General features: G+C 53.6%; 7 protein-coding genes across 7 annotated transcripts; 3 read left to right on the top strand and 4 right to left on the bottom strand.

Moving 5' to 3' along the window:
- Nucleotides 1–211: 211 nt before the first annotated feature.
- On the bottom strand, nt 212–1,243 carry BJX68DRAFT_271709 (dienelactone hydrolase; the record flags this gene model as incomplete). Its single annotated transcript, XM_071047017.1, has 5 exons — nt 212–316; nt 373–509; nt 565–674; nt 737–909; nt 977–1,243. The coding sequence occupies 5 exons, from the start codon at nt 1,241–1,243 to the stop codon at nt 212–214; spliced, it is 792 nt and encodes a 263-aa protein (XP_070894013.1).
- A 384-nt stretch (nt 1,244–1,627) lies between these two features.
- BJX68DRAFT_258542 (uncharacterized protein) lies at nt 1,628–3,303 on the top strand (the record flags this gene model as incomplete). The annotated part of the gene is made up of 6 exons (XM_071043541.1): nt 1,628–1,670; nt 1,733–1,829; nt 1,951–2,102; nt 2,158–2,219; nt 2,276–2,644; nt 2,713–3,303. 6 exons carry the CDS (start codon nt 1,628–1,630, stop codon nt 3,301–3,303), a joined length of 1,314 nt encoding a protein of 437 aa, XP_070894012.1.
- A 428-nt stretch (nt 3,304–3,731) lies between these two features.
- BJX68DRAFT_279025 (transcription factor domain-containing protein) lies at nt 3,732–6,405 on the bottom strand (the record flags this gene model as incomplete). Its single annotated transcript, XM_071048649.1, has 4 exons — nt 6,047–6,405; nt 4,268–5,973; nt 3,999–4,205; nt 3,732–3,931 (listed from the first exon to the last, which is right to left on the bottom strand). Exons 1-4 carry the CDS (start codon nt 6,166–6,168, stop codon nt 3,732–3,734), a joined length of 2,235 nt encoding a protein of 744 aa, XP_070894011.1. The 5' UTR covers nt 6,169–6,405.
- A 669-nt stretch (nt 6,406–7,074) lies between these two features.
- On the top strand, nt 7,075–8,818 carry BJX68DRAFT_279024 (amidase signature domain-containing protein; the record flags this gene model as incomplete). Its single annotated transcript, XM_071048648.1, has 3 exons — nt 7,075–8,490; nt 8,561–8,645; nt 8,703–8,818. 3 exons carry the CDS (start codon nt 7,075–7,077, stop codon nt 8,816–8,818), a joined length of 1,617 nt encoding a protein of 538 aa, XP_070894010.1.
- Nucleotides 8,819–10,781: 1,963 nt separating this feature from the next.
- On the bottom strand, nt 10,782–12,500 carry BJX68DRAFT_271705 (glycoside hydrolase superfamily; the record flags this gene model as incomplete). Its single annotated transcript, XM_071047016.1, has 1 exon — nt 10,782–12,500. The coding sequence occupies one exon, from the start codon at nt 12,498–12,500 to the stop codon at nt 10,782–10,784; it is 1,719 nt and encodes a 572-aa protein (XP_070894009.1).
- A 340-nt stretch (nt 12,501–12,840) lies between these two features.
- On the top strand, nt 12,841–14,544 carry BJX68DRAFT_271704 (general substrate transporter; the record flags this gene model as incomplete). The annotated part of the gene is made up of 3 exons (XM_071047015.1): nt 12,841–12,894; nt 12,976–14,322; nt 14,389–14,544. 3 exons carry the CDS (start codon nt 12,841–12,843, stop codon nt 14,542–14,544), a joined length of 1,557 nt encoding a protein of 518 aa, XP_070894008.1.
- BJX68DRAFT_246733 (uncharacterized protein) lies at nt 14,074–15,579 on the bottom strand. Its single transcript, XM_071041694.1, has 2 exons — nt 14,927–15,579; nt 14,074–14,848 (listed from the first exon to the last, which is right to left on the bottom strand). The coding sequence occupies exons 1-2, from the start codon at nt 15,392–15,394 to the stop codon at nt 14,678–14,680; spliced, it is 639 nt and encodes a 212-aa protein (XP_070894007.1). The 5' UTR covers nt 15,395–15,579; the 3' UTR covers nt 14,074–14,677.
- Nucleotides 15,580–18,527: the final 2,948 nt, after the last annotated feature.

Below are 18,527 nucleotides of genomic sequence, written 5' to 3'. Positions count from 1 at the left end.
TGCCTAGTCGACTTTTCCTCCATTTGCCGCTCAATTGTTCTAGAGTAGATGATAGTTTTCTCAATCCGCTCTATGGCAGAAGTCTACTAAGTTATGATTCTAGTATAAAAGGCTGTCCTGGCTGTCCGGCGGCATTTGACAAGACATTGGGGTTGCATTTGTACTCGACATAATACAGGTTAGCCTAACATTCCCGTGCTACGATTCTATTCTAGTTTCCCGCAGCCTCAAGCCAAAAGTCGAACCAGTCGACAAAACTCTTAAACGAAGCCTCCTTGGCCCATTTCTCGTACGGATCGGACAAAAATGCCCGCGACTAGACGTAGCTCTTAGCATGCGTCATGAATTATAGAGCCACCCCGACACACTTACCGCAAATCCATGCCCGACATCAGAGAAAACCTGCATGTTGAACTGTTTCTTCCCCTGTGTCAGAATCTCCACGGCCCTGCTGCGTTGCTCGGCCATGAAAAGGCCGTCTACATTCGCGACGGAGAACAGAATGGGCGCTGGTACTGGTCAGCGTGTCTGCCACTGCACGGGCCGGATGGCGATGGCGCTCACCGTCGATATTGCGGACATGGCTTTCGTTCATAAAAGATGGATGGGCGATTGCTCCGGCTTTGCAGATTCCGTCTGTGGACAGTTGCGTACACACGAACCGAGCGCCCCAGCTGGTGGATGATATCGTCAGTTTCCCTGCCTGGTCATAGCTACCTGCCGCGATATCACTGACCAATGCCCTGCGGCAACAAATTTGACCTGCCCATCTCTCCCGTATCTTGATTCGATGTCTTTGACCCATTTCGCAGCAATGCTATCGGTAGACGCCATATGTTTGGTCTTCCAGCGCTGAAAGTCAAAGTTTGGATCATCCAAGGGGTTCTGCGAATGTTTCCAAATGGGGTCCTAAGAGGCAATCCACATCACCAGCGTCAGTCGCTTTCTCCATCTAGTCCTACGGAGAGAAGTATACCCCAGCAAAATAATCCACACCCAGCGTCAAATAGCCGCACGCGGCGAACGCATCCATCGTGAGGAAATTGTTGATGTGCAGGCCAAAAGCATCCGGGAAGAACAGGAGGACGTGCCCGTTCGACACGCCTGCGTCTGGCGTCGCGACATAGGTATCGACGCCTCCAATCTGGACAACTTCGCCCGCTGGCTCTCCGGAGTGGATGGAGCCCCGGAGGCAGCAGAGCTCGGCCGGTTTGGCGAGGACGGGATCGTCGACTGTGCTCATTTCGTATTGTATTGGTGAATGGCGGGATCGATCTGGTCGCGTATGATTTTAGCATTCAACTACTCAGCCATGGGTTGCGGTTATACGCGCATCACTGTTCCCGCAGCGCGGGGAGTCGGGGAACAGCCGGGATTGCCTTGTACAACGCCAGGTGGGACCCGCCTAATGCCATTGCCCCGCGGCCTCGAGCGTATCTGATTCCGATGAGTGTGATGTACGCGGATTACTCTTTCCAGGGGGTCGTATCCGGGCCGGGAATCCGCGGGGTTCTGCGTCTCAGGTGGTGCCATGGTGTGGCGGGTGATATATCTGAGCGGGGTGGCATAGAGCAAGAGATTGACCTCAGCTTGCTCATACACGAAGAGCCAGTGTCGATATCGCATCATGGCTAAAGACACTATCAAGGACTTACACGTTGCCATTGTCGGTACGTCTCGCTAGGATATATACAACCGCCACCCGGCAGGACTGATTCGCGACCGACTCTAGGCGCCGGGATTGGAGGGCTTGCCCTGGCCATGGGGCTAGAGAAGAAAGGCGTGCCTTACACGATTTATGAAGCCGCTGCCGAGTACTCTGTTGTTGGGTAAGGGTTCTTCTCCATCTCCATCATCATCATCACCACCACCACCTTCTTCTTCTATTGTTCTATTTTCTTCATGTAGCATAGTCACCGATTGTTTTCCCTGACCGCAGCAATCAACTAGAGCGGGCATTGGCTTCGGCCCAAATGGGGATCTGGCGTTGGACATGATTGAGGAGGGCTTCCGTGCCGAGTATGACAAAGTCTGTGTGGGCAATATGCCCGGCCACCCTCAGGATATCTACTACGAGGGCATGCTCTTGAAGGAGGGTCTCGGTACGCAAAGCGCATCTGCATATCTCGCATTGAAAACCCTCTGTTAACTCCACAGGTCTTAACGAGCCCTGGCGAGGGAAATCAGCCTGGGGCCACCCGGACTATGTCCGCAGAGGTGTTGGTAACCCCATCCACTTTGTAATATATGTAGTTTCTTTTCTAACTCTGCTTAGGCCCATCGCGTCGCAGTCCTCCAAATCATGACGAGCTTCATCCCAATCGAGAATGTCCGCTTCAGCAAGTGCCTGAAAGAGATCGAGCAGCGTCCAGACCGGGTCATCTTGAAGTTTGCCGACGGCGAGGTCACCGAGGCGAGTATTCTGGTCGGCGCGGATGGAATCAAGAGCATGGTGCGAGAGCACGTCCTGGAACCGTTGTATCCGAGCCAAGTGGCGCCCGTCTATGCGGACTCGTACTGCTACCGAGGCGTGATCCCGACATCCGAGGCCAACGAGATATTTGGCGAGGAACTCAACAACGTGGCCAAGATGTACCTTGGAGATGGGCGCTGCTGCGTGACGTATCTGATCTCGAAAGGCGATGTAAGTGGCCCTGCCGAAGAATGCTTTAGTCAAGTCAAGTACATATGCTGACTGCAGACGCGTTCCAGGAATTTAATTTCCTCCTCTGCGCACTCGACGACAAGCCGTGGGAGTTTCCCAATGCCGTCTCCCAGCGGATCAGCCACGAGGCCATGATGGCCGATTTCGCGGGACCGGGAGTGGACGAGCGCTTCCGCCGTCTGCTGAACAAGGCAATGCCCGTGAAATGGGGATTCTTCCACCACCGCCACACCTCCACCTACTACCGAGACCGCGTCGTCCTCCTCGGTGACAGCGCCCACGCATCCCTCCCCTTCCAAGCCGCCGGCGCGGGCCAGGGGCTGGAGGACGCCTTGATTCTCTCCAACGTGCTCGGCAGAATCAACCGCACGCCCGACAAGGGCGCAGCGCTGGACCCGTACATTCGAGCGGGACTTTCAGCGTACGACGCCATTCGGCGGCCGCGCGCCCAAAGGCAGCTTGAGCGCGCTTACGAAATGAGCCGCATGCTGCAGTTCCAGCACCCGGAAACGGGGCGCGAAATGGAGAGGATTGCGGGGAAACTGCAGGATGGCTGGTTCGATTGGATTTGGTTCCATGACTTGGAGGGGGATATCCAGGCAGCGTTCCGGAAGATGGATGAGGCGTTGAATGCGTAAGTGGTGACCTGGGCCCTGGGCTCTCCGGGTGGACATTCCGCCGGCAGGCTGCCAGGACGTTGCATGCTGACAGAACGTCTTGTTCTATATAGGGCCAAGATCTGAGGGCAAGTGGGCTGGTAATCCTGGTCCTTTGGCATGATAGTGGTCCCCGTCGGTCAGGTTGTTCGGGATTTCATCGACCTGTTTTTTTAAATGCGTTTTGTTCTTGTTGTTGTTGGGTTACTAGCTAATATCGGCTGAATTATCTCGTGCGCGTCTGGTACTGGCGCACCTCGACGGCATCGCCAGAGCCCGCTCAACCCTGCACGAATTTCGTATTCTGCATCCTCGCAGTAAAATTTGTATGTATCACATCATATATCTAGCTGCTTGCGACCACGTTAAAGAAAGAGAAACCAAGAAAAGAAAGGCATGAAAGACTTGGTCTAATAGCCAGAGTATAGTTGATCCAAGCTCAAGGAAGTTTCACCAAACCCATTGCCCATCATTTCGCCGCCCGAGAACTGAACAATGTCCAGGTCGGAAAGAGATGGAAGCCCCAAGGAAGACAGGTCTCCTTCGGTTTCAAATTGAACTATGTGGCGGTTTACAGGAGGATATTGCTCGGCAGGGGCAGGGCCTTGGCCTGTGGTATCATGTCAACTATTATGAGAAAGCAGGGTAATTAGGTATTAAATTGCGGGCCGACTAACCTTTGCCATGCTGGGGCTGGGCAAGGCGTCTGATCACCTTGGCGCAGTTGCGTACTAGGCGGTTTTCATTGTCGAGCTTATCGAGAGCCTCTACGGATTGGCTGAGGTGGTGCTGGGCCGAGCTTAGAGATCCGGCGCCGTCGTTGATATACACACCATGCTGTTCCAAAACGGAGCGCCCGATGATTACTAAAGCAGCATTGAATACTGATGGAACAGAATAAGTACCGCACCGGCCTTTACGGTACTGGAGTAGGGGGGGCACGTACCGTGGAACAAAGTGAAGAACCAAACATCCAACTTGGTGTAGGAAGGGCTGGATCCGCTGATAACCGTATGGACTATTTCGATTGTCTCCTCCGCAGAACGAATGCACTCGTGGGCTTCCGCCATTGCCAGCTGCATTCTATAGGGCAATGGAGCTCCCGCTGGGGGCCCTTTGATAGTCAGGTAACGCAGTGTGGCGCAGAGTAGCGGGCGATGGATTAGGATATTGACGAAGTGATATCGCAGCGTGAGAATGACCCGCATCCGGCTGGACTCGCTGCTGTGCTCTTCGGAGAGGATATACGATGTGGGCTCACAGAGTGCAAGAGCCGGGGGCAGGCTACACGCCCAACGCCGGAGGTCCTGTCGAACGGCGCTGGCCGCCTGGATCGCCGTACTGTCGTCGACCTCGTCATCTCGCAGCCCTAGATTCTGCCCGTACTGTGTCCGGATGGACTGGCCAACGACCTGGAGTAGGCGCACGGTCGCATCGAGGAATGCGGTCTGATTGTCTACGTCGTTCCCTTGATCCCGTCCCGTGCCCGTGGTGGTAGGCCACGGTGATGGCATCTTCACCACGATGTATTCATCCGGTACCGCCGGGGGACGTCCGCACTGGACACTTTGAATTTTATCCAGGCAATATATTGTAAGCCAGGTCCGGCGACGAACTTCTTGTTGCACCGGATGAAGTCCCTGACTCGATTTCTCGGAATGCAGACCCAAGGCCATGGCTGTTCGTACGAGCATCCCATGCACCGTCCACGCTTGGATGGGTCGCTGTGTCCCCTGGAGATACAGCGCGGCTAGTAAGAGATATTGTACAATGTCGAGGCTGACCGTGCGCGTGGACGACTCACTGCAGAGAGACACAGCGCGCTGGAAGAAGACGTACGACCTTTTGAAGCGATACTTTGCAGAGCTGTCTGCGGCTTGGTCGATGTGCGCAGCCATTGCAAATGTCATATTCAGCACGCCGAGCCAGCCTCTCCGAGCCCTGAGGAAGCCATTTGCCTTGCACTCATCGTATGTCTCTCTAAATGTAGGCTCATGCAGAAAGGCAAACAGAGAGCCGTAGCCACTGAAGTATGTGCGCAATAGCGCGTCCATCTCTGCCTCCGAAGGCAGTGCCGTGGGCGAGAAAGCCATATCCCTAGGCGACTCCATGACTGACGGAGAATGCGGGCGAGCTACTGGCGCGGGATTGCAGTCCGTAGAGCTATTCCTCTCACATGCTGCCTCTACCAGAGTGTCCTCGCTCTCCTTGGGCTTTGAAACCATCGCGATGGCTTCGAGAAGACAACGCGTGAACACAATGCTGGACGAATCACCGTAAAATACTGGAGTAGTTTCTTCTACAAATCCGAGTGCGAGCCCATCTGTGTTGGAGTCGTCCGAGGCTGGGTCGTCGACATTCAGCGGCTGAAGATGAATTCCATCGTGCAGCCGAGCGACTGTGCTAATGCTCGAGCGACCGTCAATCCGTGCAGTAGAGACTCGCTGGCTATTCGGGGAACACGAAGAGAGATGCCCTGTTAGAAGATCATCGTGTCGCTGCAACACCCGCTCGACGTCCTTGAGGCGCTGTTCAAGATCTGATACATATTCTTTGCGCACGAGGACATTCGTCGTCGACTCGGATGGCTCGTACAAGCAGTCGATTTCAAGCGAGGCGCATGTTGAGCAAGACGGTCGCCGCCCATCGCATCTGGAAAGAAAATTCCGTTTAGCTTCGGTGTCCAACCCTGCAACAACACCACTGATCTGGTAGGTTTGCCCACTTTGATTTTCGCGCACGGCATGCACTGCATGCCAGGGCTACGCGTCGCCTCTTCGCCAGTGGCCCGTCTGGCATATACGCGTGCGCGGTATTCCCGGGTTGCTGAGCTGCTGTCGGAGCCATTGAGGTCGGGAAGGACCGAGAGAATATTTGGAGGTTTGGCTCTCTGACATGGGGAGGATGACCTCTTGTGGCGGCATCGAACTGAGGGGGTCTCTGCTGTCCATCTCCGCACGAGCGAGCGCCGCTATGGCAAAGCGGAGTGCAGAGGATGCTGATAAGGAGACATGGTCTGGGAAAGGTTCGATGATACTATGTACTCCACACGATCGGAGCAGTCCCTTGCTTCTTGCAGATCCTTCTTGCTCCTCATCACAGGCTGCTGGCCTTGGACCTGCAGTGCTAGTCCCCGATTATTAATCGGAGAGCCAGCCCCCTGGTTCCTCCACTCACTTCGAGCCCCAACCAATGAAAGAGTCGGTGGCTGGAGGCTCCGATAGCGCTACGCGACCGGGGACATTGCGGGAAGCAAGCCAGTCAGAGGCTTTAGCGCGTGGGATACTCTCGGTTGCTGTAACTCAGCAAGTACAACGGTGTAGGTTCATGAAATAGCGGAGCTGGCCTTTGGACTAGTTTCTGTTTCTGAAACCTCGCTCTCAGGTCATGCCCAGGGTAGTCGGAACAGTGGAGGGTGCAGTGCAGGACAATAGGATCGATTCCCTTTGCTCCTTCCCGAGCAGCAGCATCCGCGATAGTAGCTTCGGTATGTCCAAAAGATAGATATAATAGATTCCGTATATCCGGCACCCACTGCAACTTCCCCGCCATCTCCGCGCAACACCCGATTCGTTAAACACAGCCAAGGATAGCAACCATATGGACTTCTCAAACCCATGCGGCGCTAAGTCACCCTCCAGATACATGATATAACTTATCTCTGCGCATGGGCATTCGTGCCTTTTCATTTCAGACTCGGACCTGAAATCACCCTGCCTTCTACCAGTTCCTCCTCGCAACCGTGGTACCAAGATGCCGCAAAGTACATGGCAGGAAAAAGTCAGAGTCAAAGCATCTGAGACAAAGGATCATATTCCCGTCGCATGGCGCCTGCCAACATCCTACCTCGATGTGTCGCAAGACAGTCATGAGGCCGTTCTCGATATCCCGCGCCGCTGTGGGATCCTATCACCAAGGGAGATTCATATCACTGAAGCGTTCGATGCAACTGCCTTGCTCGAGAAACTTGCCTCTCGTGAGTTTTCGGCAGTTGAAGTCACCAGGGCATTCTGTAAGCGTGCGGCCATCGCCCAGCAGCTGACCTCATGTCTCACGGAGATGTTTTTGGAAACTGCTCTTCGCAGGGCTCGAGAGTTGGATGATCATCTCCTGGCCACAGGCAAGACAGTGGGACCCCTCCACGGTCTTCCGATCAGCCTCAAGGAATGCTACAACATTGCAGGCGTACCAACAACCATGGGATTTGTGTCTTTCCTTGATCGGTCCCCGCCGCAAAGCAACAGTGTTTTGGTAGATGTCTTACTAGCGGCTGGGGCAGTGCTTTATGTCAAGACGAACATTCCCCAGACAATGATGACGCTTGACACGCATAATAATGTCTTTGGCCGAACGCTGAATCCCCATCGTTTGTCGCTTACAGCCGGTGGCAGTAGCGGTGGTGAGGGAGCACTCATCGCCATGCGGGGATCGCTGCTCGGACTTGGAACAGACATCGCAGGCTCGATCCGTGTCCCAGCGCTATGCTGCGGAGTTATTGGACTCAAACCCTCTGCAAGCCGAGTCCCCTATGGCGGGATAACATCGGTTGCGAGGCCCGGGACGGCAGGCATTGTCCCGTCGGCGGGTCCCCTCTCTCATACGCTCAGAGACGCTGAACTGCTGCTGAAAGTAGTGCTCAACTCGAAGCCGGCAGACATTGACGACAACGCATTAGACATTCCCTGGAGGGCGAGTGCTGATCAGAAGCCATTGCTCCGAGTCGGCCAGCTTCCAGAAGATGCTCTCTACCCCCTGCATCCTCCAATGCAGCGTGCATTGAAAACCGCCCTCAGCAAGCTTGAAGCCGCAGGACATACCGTGGTCGACATCTCGGATCAGATGCCATCCATATCAGCCGCCAAGGATATTGCCTTTCGCTTCTTCAACATGGATCCCGCCCGCACCGCGTTGACGCACGTTACCAGCGGGAACGAGCCGTTCATCTCGTCCCTGCAGTCTACATACGACATCGAAGGGCGCGCCCCAAAGCCGCAGCTCCTGGAGCTGTACGACCTCAATGTTGCAAAAGCCCGTCTCCTTCCCTGCATGAGGCGTGTATTCGTCGACAACCAACTCGATATAATTATCGGACCCGCATACCAGAGCTGCGCTGTGCCACACGACACGTATGGCGTTGCCACATACACGGTGTTCTGTAACCTGTTCAACGTACGTTAAGCGTCTGCACGCAGCAGACCAGGCGAGCCAACCACTCCGTTCATACTAACCATGTCTACAGTTACCAGCCTGTGTCATACCATTCGAGAAGGCTGACAGCGCCAAGGATGCGGCGTTTGTCCGAGACCTTCCGTATACTCCGGAATGTAAGTTGAAGGCATAGTATCGTAGTGGCTCCAATGACTGACTGACCTTTGCCGTAGACAAACCACGGGAAGTCGAGGGGGCCCCTTGTCATATCCAGCTCATAGGCCGGACTCTAAGAGACGAAGAGCTTCTGCAAAGTGCCGCGATCGTGGAGGCGGTGCTGAAGAGCTAGGAATGTGAAGAAACGCCAGACATACTCTAGCTTTCTGCCAATGGAGTGGTTCATATTCTGCTTGATTTTTTGTGCCTGCCTCTACAGAGCTTTGTGGCTTTTGGGATTTTTTTTTTGCCCCGTAGACTCAGTTTTATAGAAGATCCATATATGGTAACTGCGTTCTAATTCAGAGTCTGGCATGGTGATGGTAGGACGGACTTCAGCCGCGATTGAACAACAGACTTGGCCTCGCGTTTCCATGTGGTCAACTTTCTGGTACCTTTCTCTTAGTAGTAAATTACTTTATAAATTCCTTCCTAGGCCATGGCGGAGGTCCTAGTGTTAAATTAATTACAGAGTAAATTACATTACGGACTCTAATTAAGCATGCTTGGAAACGCTCAAGCTCCGCGCGAGCCAATAGAGCATCAAAGGCTTGTTCTCGGACCTGCTTTGAGTGAAACTAGTCTTCCTGTATGGCAAGCTGTTGAGTAATCTTGCCAGTTCTTGAGTAATCTTTTATATTGTTGAGTAATCACTGTTCATTCTACCAGCTGGTTGATCGTGTAGTCTACATCCAAACAATCTTCATGTCTTTAGGTGAGTATAAAAATTTGCTGTCCCCTGGTGCTTCGTCCATCTTAAACTCCATAGACTCTTTTCTTGTACATCCCAGCATGAAGATCTCCCAGCTTATCCTCACCTCTCTTGCCGTCGCTGTCAACACACAGCGGCTGTCAAGATCTTTACTGGAGAGCAGATACGCGACGGGTTGAACTACGCCGTGGCCTGGAAAGACGGCCATGCTTGTGACGGTCAGTTGCTTGCCCCTGTCACTGAGAACCCCTGCGACAGGCCCTTCTGGATTGATAACGTGTACTGTAAGTCTTCCTCGCTTCGCTCTGATGCAATACGTCAAGTTTACTCAAATACCACAGACCACCTCGGAAGGTGCGGCACTGATGACTTTGGCCTGTATAAAGCCGACGGCTCGCGGGTTGGTCCATGCACACGTGTTAAGGACGTGAAATACACCTGCGGGTCAGGTTACCATGATTCCATCAAGCACTGGCAGTGTGGGAACTAAATGGCCCTATGGGAGGGGGTAAGTGGCGGTTCATATATACAAAGACAAATCTGATGGGAATAGATCACCAGTGCCCGGTTCTGCTCGCACGCAGCTCTCTTACCGAGCGGTGCTAAGCAGTGTAACTTGTGGACCTAAACGAGGGTCTAAATACTTGTCTTTCCACTATGATCTCTTAGATCATTACATGGATAGAGGCGGAGTATATATGTAAAAAATATAAGGATAAATTTTGTATACTTAAATCAAGGGCGTCGGGGGGATGGAAGGGCTAAGGCGGAGGACAAAGTTCGGGTTAACATTAGTGCTGCTACTTTATATAGTTGTAGCATCAAAAAATGCATTTGCCGATACATACCATCTGCAACAGTGCTGTCTCGACGATTCGCGCAATATGGCGCTTCCAAAGCCGCAAACATACATTCTGCCGCTGAGCTCGGTCGACGCTTCCCATCAATCACGTCGGTATCGGTCGATCCAGGTATGATCCTAACTGATCTATATGGCCCATTGAGCAAAGGATCAACAGCCATCAAGCTGGAATTTCAGTCTCTACATTTTCTGGGCTCCACCGTATCCCAAGGTGCGCGGAATCAGTTATGGGCCGCTTTTATTGTTCCTACAACCCTAGCGTTAAACTTCACTAGGCCATATCAAGACAAACTAGAGATTTTGTTACTATTCAGAGAGCATCTAGTCAAGCTGATTGACGCTCGACCTCATACATGTTATGTTGATCAGCGGAGAACTAACCACAATCCAGATAGCAGAAGCCGCGGGCTCCCCAAGTGGTACAACACCAGTCCAGAGATCATCGCATAAGCAACACACAGAGTCCACCATCCCCAGCGCGAATTGGGGTAGTTGGTCCATCGGACAGAGCCCCGTATGCTTTTAGATAGTATAGACGATACATTCAGCAACATATGTGCGGGCTGGGATGGTCACCCGGATTGGGAAGCCACCGTAGTCAGGATTCTCTGCTGGCATGATTGCGACCTCGCCGCCCCTCCGCTCATCACCGTTTAGCTTGCGTCCATTGGGTAGTAGAGTACCATGCTCGTCCACGTTGAGCTCGGTAAATTCAAGAATACCGGTATACATGGCAGCAGAGTGAATGCTTCCAAAGCTGACCTCGAAGCCCTCGCCAATGAGCAGAAAGCGGCTTTGGCCGCGGTGAATAACAATACCATAGCCTGGGCCGGGCTTCCCAAAGACAAAGGCGCGCTTGACGCAGACTGTGAATTCGGCAAACGTCTTGGTCCAGCAGACGTCTTTTGCTGCCGTTGGCGATCGGTCGTCGTCGTCAAAGAAGAAACCAAAGACATCTTCTGGATTGGCCGCCTGGGCAGCCAGAATATGCTTGCTCATCTTAGCTAGAATCCCATATGATTTTGTAAACGCATTCCCAATAGCAACAATATCATCAACCCCAAATGGAGAGCAACCCAGCGCGCTGTAAGAGCCATACGCTAGCCATGCACGACGCGCACCTCGGGCATCTGCACGCTGCTCCGGAATGAAAAGCGGCTGGTTCTGGTACCGGTACTGTTTACATACCCACTCGTAGTCTTGCAGGTATATATCCGGCGAAATAAAGTCCAAGGCCGGCGCGCAGCATTTCCAGAGATCGATTGTATGCGGACACGGGCCGCCTGATGGGTAGACACCTGGGTTGGAACCGCCGCCTGCGACGATTGGAAGACTGTCGCTTGGGATTCCGCCAACGTCAAGGACAGATGCATCACCCGTGTTGAGCCAGACGTTGGTAAACATGGGAATCGGATATGCCTCCTTGCCAGCCTCTGCAGCCTTGCCAACGTACGTGCCCAGCGCGTAAGCCATGAACATTTCCTCTGCTGCAACGCCCTGGCCGAACACTTCGCTCCATGATAATTTGGCTTCGACGTCGACTTGTCCGAGCTGGGGCCACCGTTTTTCGAATTCTGGATGCATCCCCTGCCTCTCTCTCAGATATAGCAGGAGCTCAGAAGGGACTGGCTGCTGGAAGTGGCGGTTGGCCAGCTCGCTTCTATCCCTCGAGTCACCGAGGATTCCGCACTCATTCTGAATCTGAGCCATCAGCACCGTGCTGTGTGCAGCATCAATCTGTTTGATGTGCTTCATGAGCGCAGAAAAGGCCCTTGCGTCCGCCTCGCAGGCTGCCTGGGAGAACGGGGTGATAACATCAACACATTTGAGCTGCCGATTGTCCCCGTCATCCTTGCAGTCCTTGTAGATCTGCACCCGCGGAAAGCGGGCCGGATCCATTTTGACCCAGCCTGGAACATAACAGCTGGTGCCATTTTTGTAGGTGCCGAACCAGAGGAGCACCAGGTGCAATCCATGCTGTCGGGCGTCGAAGATGACTTGGTCGACATTGGAGAAGTCGAATTCTCCCTCCCGAGGCTCGATCATCTCCCAGGAGACACTACCAAGGACGGTGTTGAAGTTTGAGCTCTTCAGATTCGCCCAGAGGGGCTTCATATACTCCGGTGATGACAGGGAGGAGTTCTGGAGCTCCGCCGGAAGCATGAGGAATGGCTCGCCATCGACAATCAATTGTGCCGAGTTTGGTGTAGAGCGGAGGTGAGGAATTTGGATAGACGCCATGTTCGCGAGCCCTGCGGTAAAGACGGAAAGATTGTGTGGAATGAGAAAGTATGAGGGACGCATGAATTGTCAAGATGTGAGAGCTCTTTGCCGATATTTCTAGCAAGGAATGCCGATTGTACTCCGGATGTACTCGCGGGGAAATGGGGAACATCTCCACAGGACCGTCCACTCGAGGATTGTATTTCCCCGCGAATTCCCCGAGGTTCTTGGCATGAACAGCACGCGGTTTCTAGTCACCACATATTAAGCCCACCTTGCCCTCGTAGTAAATCAATCGCTCAACCACATCGAGTTGGACAAGTCAACTGATTCTTCCGTGATTCAACTTCTTCCAGTCATGAATTCGAAGCAGCCAACAGAAGACCGCAAGTCGCTAGACATGGCGCAAGCAGTAAGTTTAATCCAGACATGTCCCTCTGGTTCTCACACCAACTGTCGGTCAAGAGGGCTACAGACTGACGTGCCTACATAGGATGCTACGCATACCGAGTTTGCAGTGGAATCTGAACGGGCAACCACCCAGTTTGGCTTTGCCAAGTGGAAAAAGAGCGTCTCGGCCTTTAGGCAGCATAAACGAGTCTCCTTTTGGTGTATCATAATCATGATGTTTCTCGTCAACTTCGGCTTCGACGCTCTTATCTCAGGCCAGGCCCTTGCATTCCCAGCCTTCCGTGAAGATTACGGTCACTACTACGCGCCCGCAGACGACTATGTCGTCTCTGCCCTTTGGCAGTCCCTTTGGTCAGCGGCCAATACTCTAGGGATTGTGGCTGGAAGCTTCATTGCCGGTTTCACAAACGACAGGCTGGGGCGGCGATTCAGCTTCTGGGCCAATTTGGTTTTCTCCGTCGTCTCCAGTTTCGCTCTGCTGTTTGCACCCAACGTGCAGACCCTGTTCGCCGCCAAGCTCGTCTTTGGCGTGTCGGTTGGTCTCTCATACACGACGGCTCCTCTCTATGTCGCTGAAAACGCGCCGAGCGAGGTCCGTGGGACTCTCTTGTCATTTTTCAACATGTTCGTCGTCCTCGGCCAGTTCCTGGCGGTGGTGGTCGCGAATCCGCTGTCCAGGGTCGCGGGCTCCTGGTCCTACAAGGGCACCTTTTGCATGACTCTCCTCATCCCCAGCATCCTCATTTTCCTGTTGCCCTTTCTTCCCGAATCACCAGTGTGGTACATCATGAAGGGCAGGGAGAGCGATGCGCGCAGAGCAATCAGCCGCCTTCACGCGCCTGCAACGGCCGTTCGCGTCGATGAGATTGTGGCGGAGCTCAAAAGAAACATCTCCAGGCAAACGACAGCAAACCAAGACACCCAACCAGGCTGGCTCGAGATCTTCAAGGGCGGTAACCTGCGGCGCACAGTGCTTGTGACGATCCTGTATTCGATAGCGTTTGGGAGCGGCATGCCGTTGGTCCTCAACTACCAGGCCTACTTCTACCAGCTCGCTGGAATCCGCGACGCCTTTGCTGTCGCCCTGGGCTCCTTCGCCCTCATGTTGGTGGGGACTCTGTGCTCGCTGGTCCTGCCCGACATTGCCGGCCAGCGTAAAGTGATGCTCTACGGCGCAGCCCTACTCATCGTGTGGGACCTCATCATCGGGTCCGTCGGGTTCGCACCAGCAGAGAACCGCACGGCAGTGATTGTCACGGTCGCATTTGTTGCGTCGTGGGCGTTTGTCTATCAGCTTACAATCGGGACGGTAGTGTTTGTGATCGCGCCGGAGATCCCAAGCCAGCGGCTGAGAGCCAAAACCCAAGCGTTTGGGACGATCGTGGCCAACATCCTTGGCTGGGGCATTGCATTTGCCATTCCATATCTGGTATGTGAAGGTTTGCGCCCAAAAAAGAAACTTTCCATCTCACTCACACTTCCCTCTCATATCTAGTTTAACCCGGACCAAGCCAATTTGGGCGCCCGCCTGTTGCTGATTTTCGTTGGCCTCGGCACACCATTGACTGTTTATCTGTGGGTGTACCTGCCGGAAACAAGGAACAGATCCCTCGCCGAATTGGATGAGTGGTACAATAGGGCGAGGGAGTGATTTGGATACGAGTCCACAAGAATGTCCTTGCAGAGAAGCCGAGGCGATGGCCAAAGATTGCTTCTGCGGAGGTACACCAAAGCCCGTCCACCGGTGCCCACGTGTTGTTGAAATTTGTTGGTGGTGTGGATTGTCACTGTTGGTAGATCTCTGCCAGTTTCTCCGAAACACGCGAGTTCAATCTCGAGAGATAGTCCAACAACGCACTAAAGTGGGACCTTGCCCTAATGACCACCGGGACGGATCCAGAATCGCCTTGCATAACCTCGAGAAGCGTAGCAGAAACGTAGCGGATCTTTTCAACCTAGAAGATAATCGCGAAAAAAAGGGTAAGCGACCACGAAACCACTCGAGACAGTAAATGAGCTAGAAGGGGTCATACGCAAGGCTCCCCATTGACCTGAAGTGCTTCAAAAGGAGCACCTGTCATAAAGGTGAGTACATCGTGGGCGATTTCCACTTTTTTCCACGCGAGCGAGGTGCGACTGTCGGCGATCCCGAGCAAGTGCGAAAGCCCCGCTTTGATGAAGCGATCGAGGATCACCATGCGGAGGTAGTGGTACGTGAGGACAATGTTTACCCCTTGTACCCAGAATGATCTTGCCTGCGTATCTAGCCTAGCACTGTGGGGGTCACCAGCCGGCGATACGACCGGGGATACGAGGTGACTGGGTATATTGTCAAGTACGGAAAGAAAGCGCAGATAGGAATCGGACAAAGCTTCTTGTTGTGGAGCGCTGATCTCCTTTGGCTCCGCGATACGACCAAGCGCGGCTTGAAACAGATGAAGATCAAACAGCACTGCGTGCCCGAGTTGCCACACCTCGTGGTCCATGCGGAAGCCCTGCATAAGGAGCTTTTCAAAGTGCCCCTGATCCTCACCTGGGCGGCTGGCGTTGTCGTCGATTAACAGAGGGGGTACGGGATCCAAGTCCCACAGAGTAGTGAATGCAGTGCGGAGATGAAACTCATCGAGCTGCAACGGCCGACTATTCAGCAGCGACGCGGACCTGTCGGCCGAGTATAGGTGCCAGAATGCATTCCTGCGCAGCCGAGCCTCCGTCGCGTTCAGCGCGTCGTATGAGCGCTCGTCATACAGGCGCATCTGGATCGCGAGGTGGATGGCTTCATCCATGGTGTGCCATGCTAGATCCGGGTTTCCCATCGAGTGGTGGCAGGATGCTTGCAGGATGCGGATTGAGAGAGAAGCCGATGAAGGGTTAGAGATGTCGTGTGTAAGGTAGAGGCGCAGGGTCATCTCCGACGCGTTTAAGAATAAGGCCGCTAGAGTTTCGAATCCAGGGAAGACTCGCAAAGGCATGGCAAGAGCGACAGCCGCGCACAGGCTGGTGATGAGTGAATAGTGGCGCACACAAGCGACCATCTCAGAGGTCGGAACGTCGAGGGGGCTTGGCATGTTCGCGATGAATGCCGAAAGTGCTGAAAATTCGCGTGACCGAAGGCTTCGCTCGCACACGATTGGGACGAGCGGGAAGCTGTTTTCTAAGAACAGGTCGATGCATGTTGCCACGGTCGTCGACGGGCTCGGTTCCCCTGCTGCCAGGGCAAATGCCTCTAGTAGTTTTTGGTGGCAAATAAGCGGTAACTGGTTCACTACGAACACACCCTGCGGATCAACCACGGAGGAAGACGGGCTCGCCACAGGGTCTGCAAAACCGGGGTGAGTGCCAGGTGCCGCTGCCAGGTGCTCAGTGCCCAAGACAAAGTGAAGATCCGTCGCGGTACGCCTTGGCTTCGGCCCTCGCTTTCGCAGGGGAACAACATAGGTGCATAATTGGTCAGACTGACAACAAGGGGTGCATCTTGGTGCTGCCTGATCGCACTTGATGATTGTCAGCCATGACTCGGGAAGCAGGGTGGGAGCTTCACCTTCACTTTGCGTCGTTTACAAGTATCGCAAGCTCGCTTAGGCATGCCTCTTTTCTCGAAGAGCTTAATGTGGACGTAGCATTGATGACAGGACAAAATAGGTGGACAGGCCAGGTGAAACCGCAGATTTCACCGAAATGCAGGGAATTAATTCACCGAGGGTTTGGGGTCTGGGGACTGTCCCCTTAAGACGGATTTGGAATACGCCGAGATTCCCCGGCGCTAATACTGATTCAGCCATTGATGAGTCCACTAGGTTGAAGTCAACGCGGGGGAAACTAGCGTGCTTGTGCATATTGTCTAACTAGTTCCTAAGACCCAGGGGCACCAATTCTCGTGTTGTATTTCCTTGCTAACAATATGATCCTGTGGTATAATAATACTTTATAAACTTTTAAAGATAATTTAATGAATATACTAGGTGGATGACAGGACTGCCTGGATGACTCCTGGTACATAATTCCGCTCCATAAATCATCACTCGCGGCGCCTGCACTATGTCGGAACCTTTCGTACTCAACGCCTTAAAAATCCCGCGATACCCTTGACTGTCGTCCATGTCTCTGCTATCAGAGAGAGGATCTCAGTACACCCCGAGGATGCGAGTAGGACCGTATTCCGATGTTCTGCCCAGGATTGTCGCTCCTGGTCAGAGGAGTCGTAGATGGCCAGGCCGCTGAACAAGGCCGTAAAGCCCGCTGACTTGACGTCGTGCATGCACGGGCAGTTCAGGTACCAGCTTCTTGCTCGCCTGCAGGTTCCCGTAGGACTGTATTACTTTCGCCGCTGCTTCGAGGCACATGTCCATAACGTGTCCTGCTGCGCCATTGCACTCCTGGGACGCCCGGGCTTGCATAACAAGGCGCCGGAACGTGTTCAGCCACTCGGAAGTAGTTGAGATCCCTCCACTCAGCACTTTCGTAGACGTCTGTCGAATGGGGCACATTGGGAAAGGAATCTCTGCACGCGTCTAGAGCAGCGAGAACCTCTGTCGCTAGCGAGCTGCCGGGAGCGCTATATAGCTGTGCTCGTATCCGAGATGTGATTTTCCGGAGGCCGATTTAGCGGAGCTGGAAGGAAACCTCTGAATAATTCCTTGCACGCTGTCTTCCCGATCGGGAGCTTCTGCAGTGCAGGAGAAACTCCCCGCGGTTTGAGAATACCCAGAGTCGCATACCTCGATATCAATATCCCTATTCTCGATGGCCACCGGCCGCCCCGTGATGGATGCTACGTGTCGGCCGCTGATATAGCAGGCCCAGAAAAGCCGTCGGCGCATCTGCTCCATAAGGTCAACGGGTCCCCTGGCTTTCTAGCGTTACTCATCCTCGATACAGATTCGCATGGCCATGCGTGTCAAGTCCCATTTATTGCCCACCTCACGGTATCAGCAAAGAGGTCGATAACAGCCTGCTGAGGTACTTACTTTTAATATCATGCTGAATCGAAACAGAGTAATCAGCATGATGGCTTGGATCTGGCCAAAACCGGGTAGACCAATCATTGGGGTTGCGTGGCCCATCCTGTTACATAGTACTCAATAGGAGCAACCTTTGTGCAGGGCCTTCCCCAAAACCGGACTTGCTCCTACCGCACACACCATATATATATGGAAGATCACTTCCTGGCTGCATGGCGCTGTGCTTTGCGAGTACATTGACTCTAAGTCGTCACGCACCGTTGATCGTCTGAGGACTGATGGGGAACATGCAGACCACTTAAGCTAGAGAACTGGTTAGTAGTTCAATATTTGAAAGATATGCGCGATATGGTCAGTCAAACTATGCCTTCACAAGCTCGTGCCCTGCCGGTGAAGGAGGGAGAGGGGCCTTGGAAGACTTGACACCCATGAGCATTTGCTGCTCCTCCGCCACCTCCTGTCCGACATCAATCAAGCATGAGATGGGCAGAGGCTCTCGCAGACACGGCTGCCTCTACTAATTTCGCGACCTCTTGTCCACTTTGGACATTTTCCCAGCGTGGGATGATGCGTGGTTGCAATTCAAGGTGCAGAAGTGTGGTGGAGGGGTGTGGAGAGAAGAAGTGGAACCTGGGCAAGGAGCCTTACAGCGATGCTTGGCTCTTGGTGCTGA

Source organism: Aspergillus pseudodeflectus, assembly GCF_044049435.1.
Source record: "Aspergillus pseudodeflectus strain CBS 756.74 chromosome Unknown BJX68scaffold_66, whole genome shotgun sequence".
Classification (NCBI taxonomy): domain Eukaryota; kingdom Fungi; phylum Ascomycota; class Eurotiomycetes; order Eurotiales; family Aspergillaceae; genus Aspergillus; species Aspergillus pseudodeflectus.
Note: the sequence above shows the minus strand (reverse complement) of the source record. Positions and strands in the feature narration are given on the sequence as shown.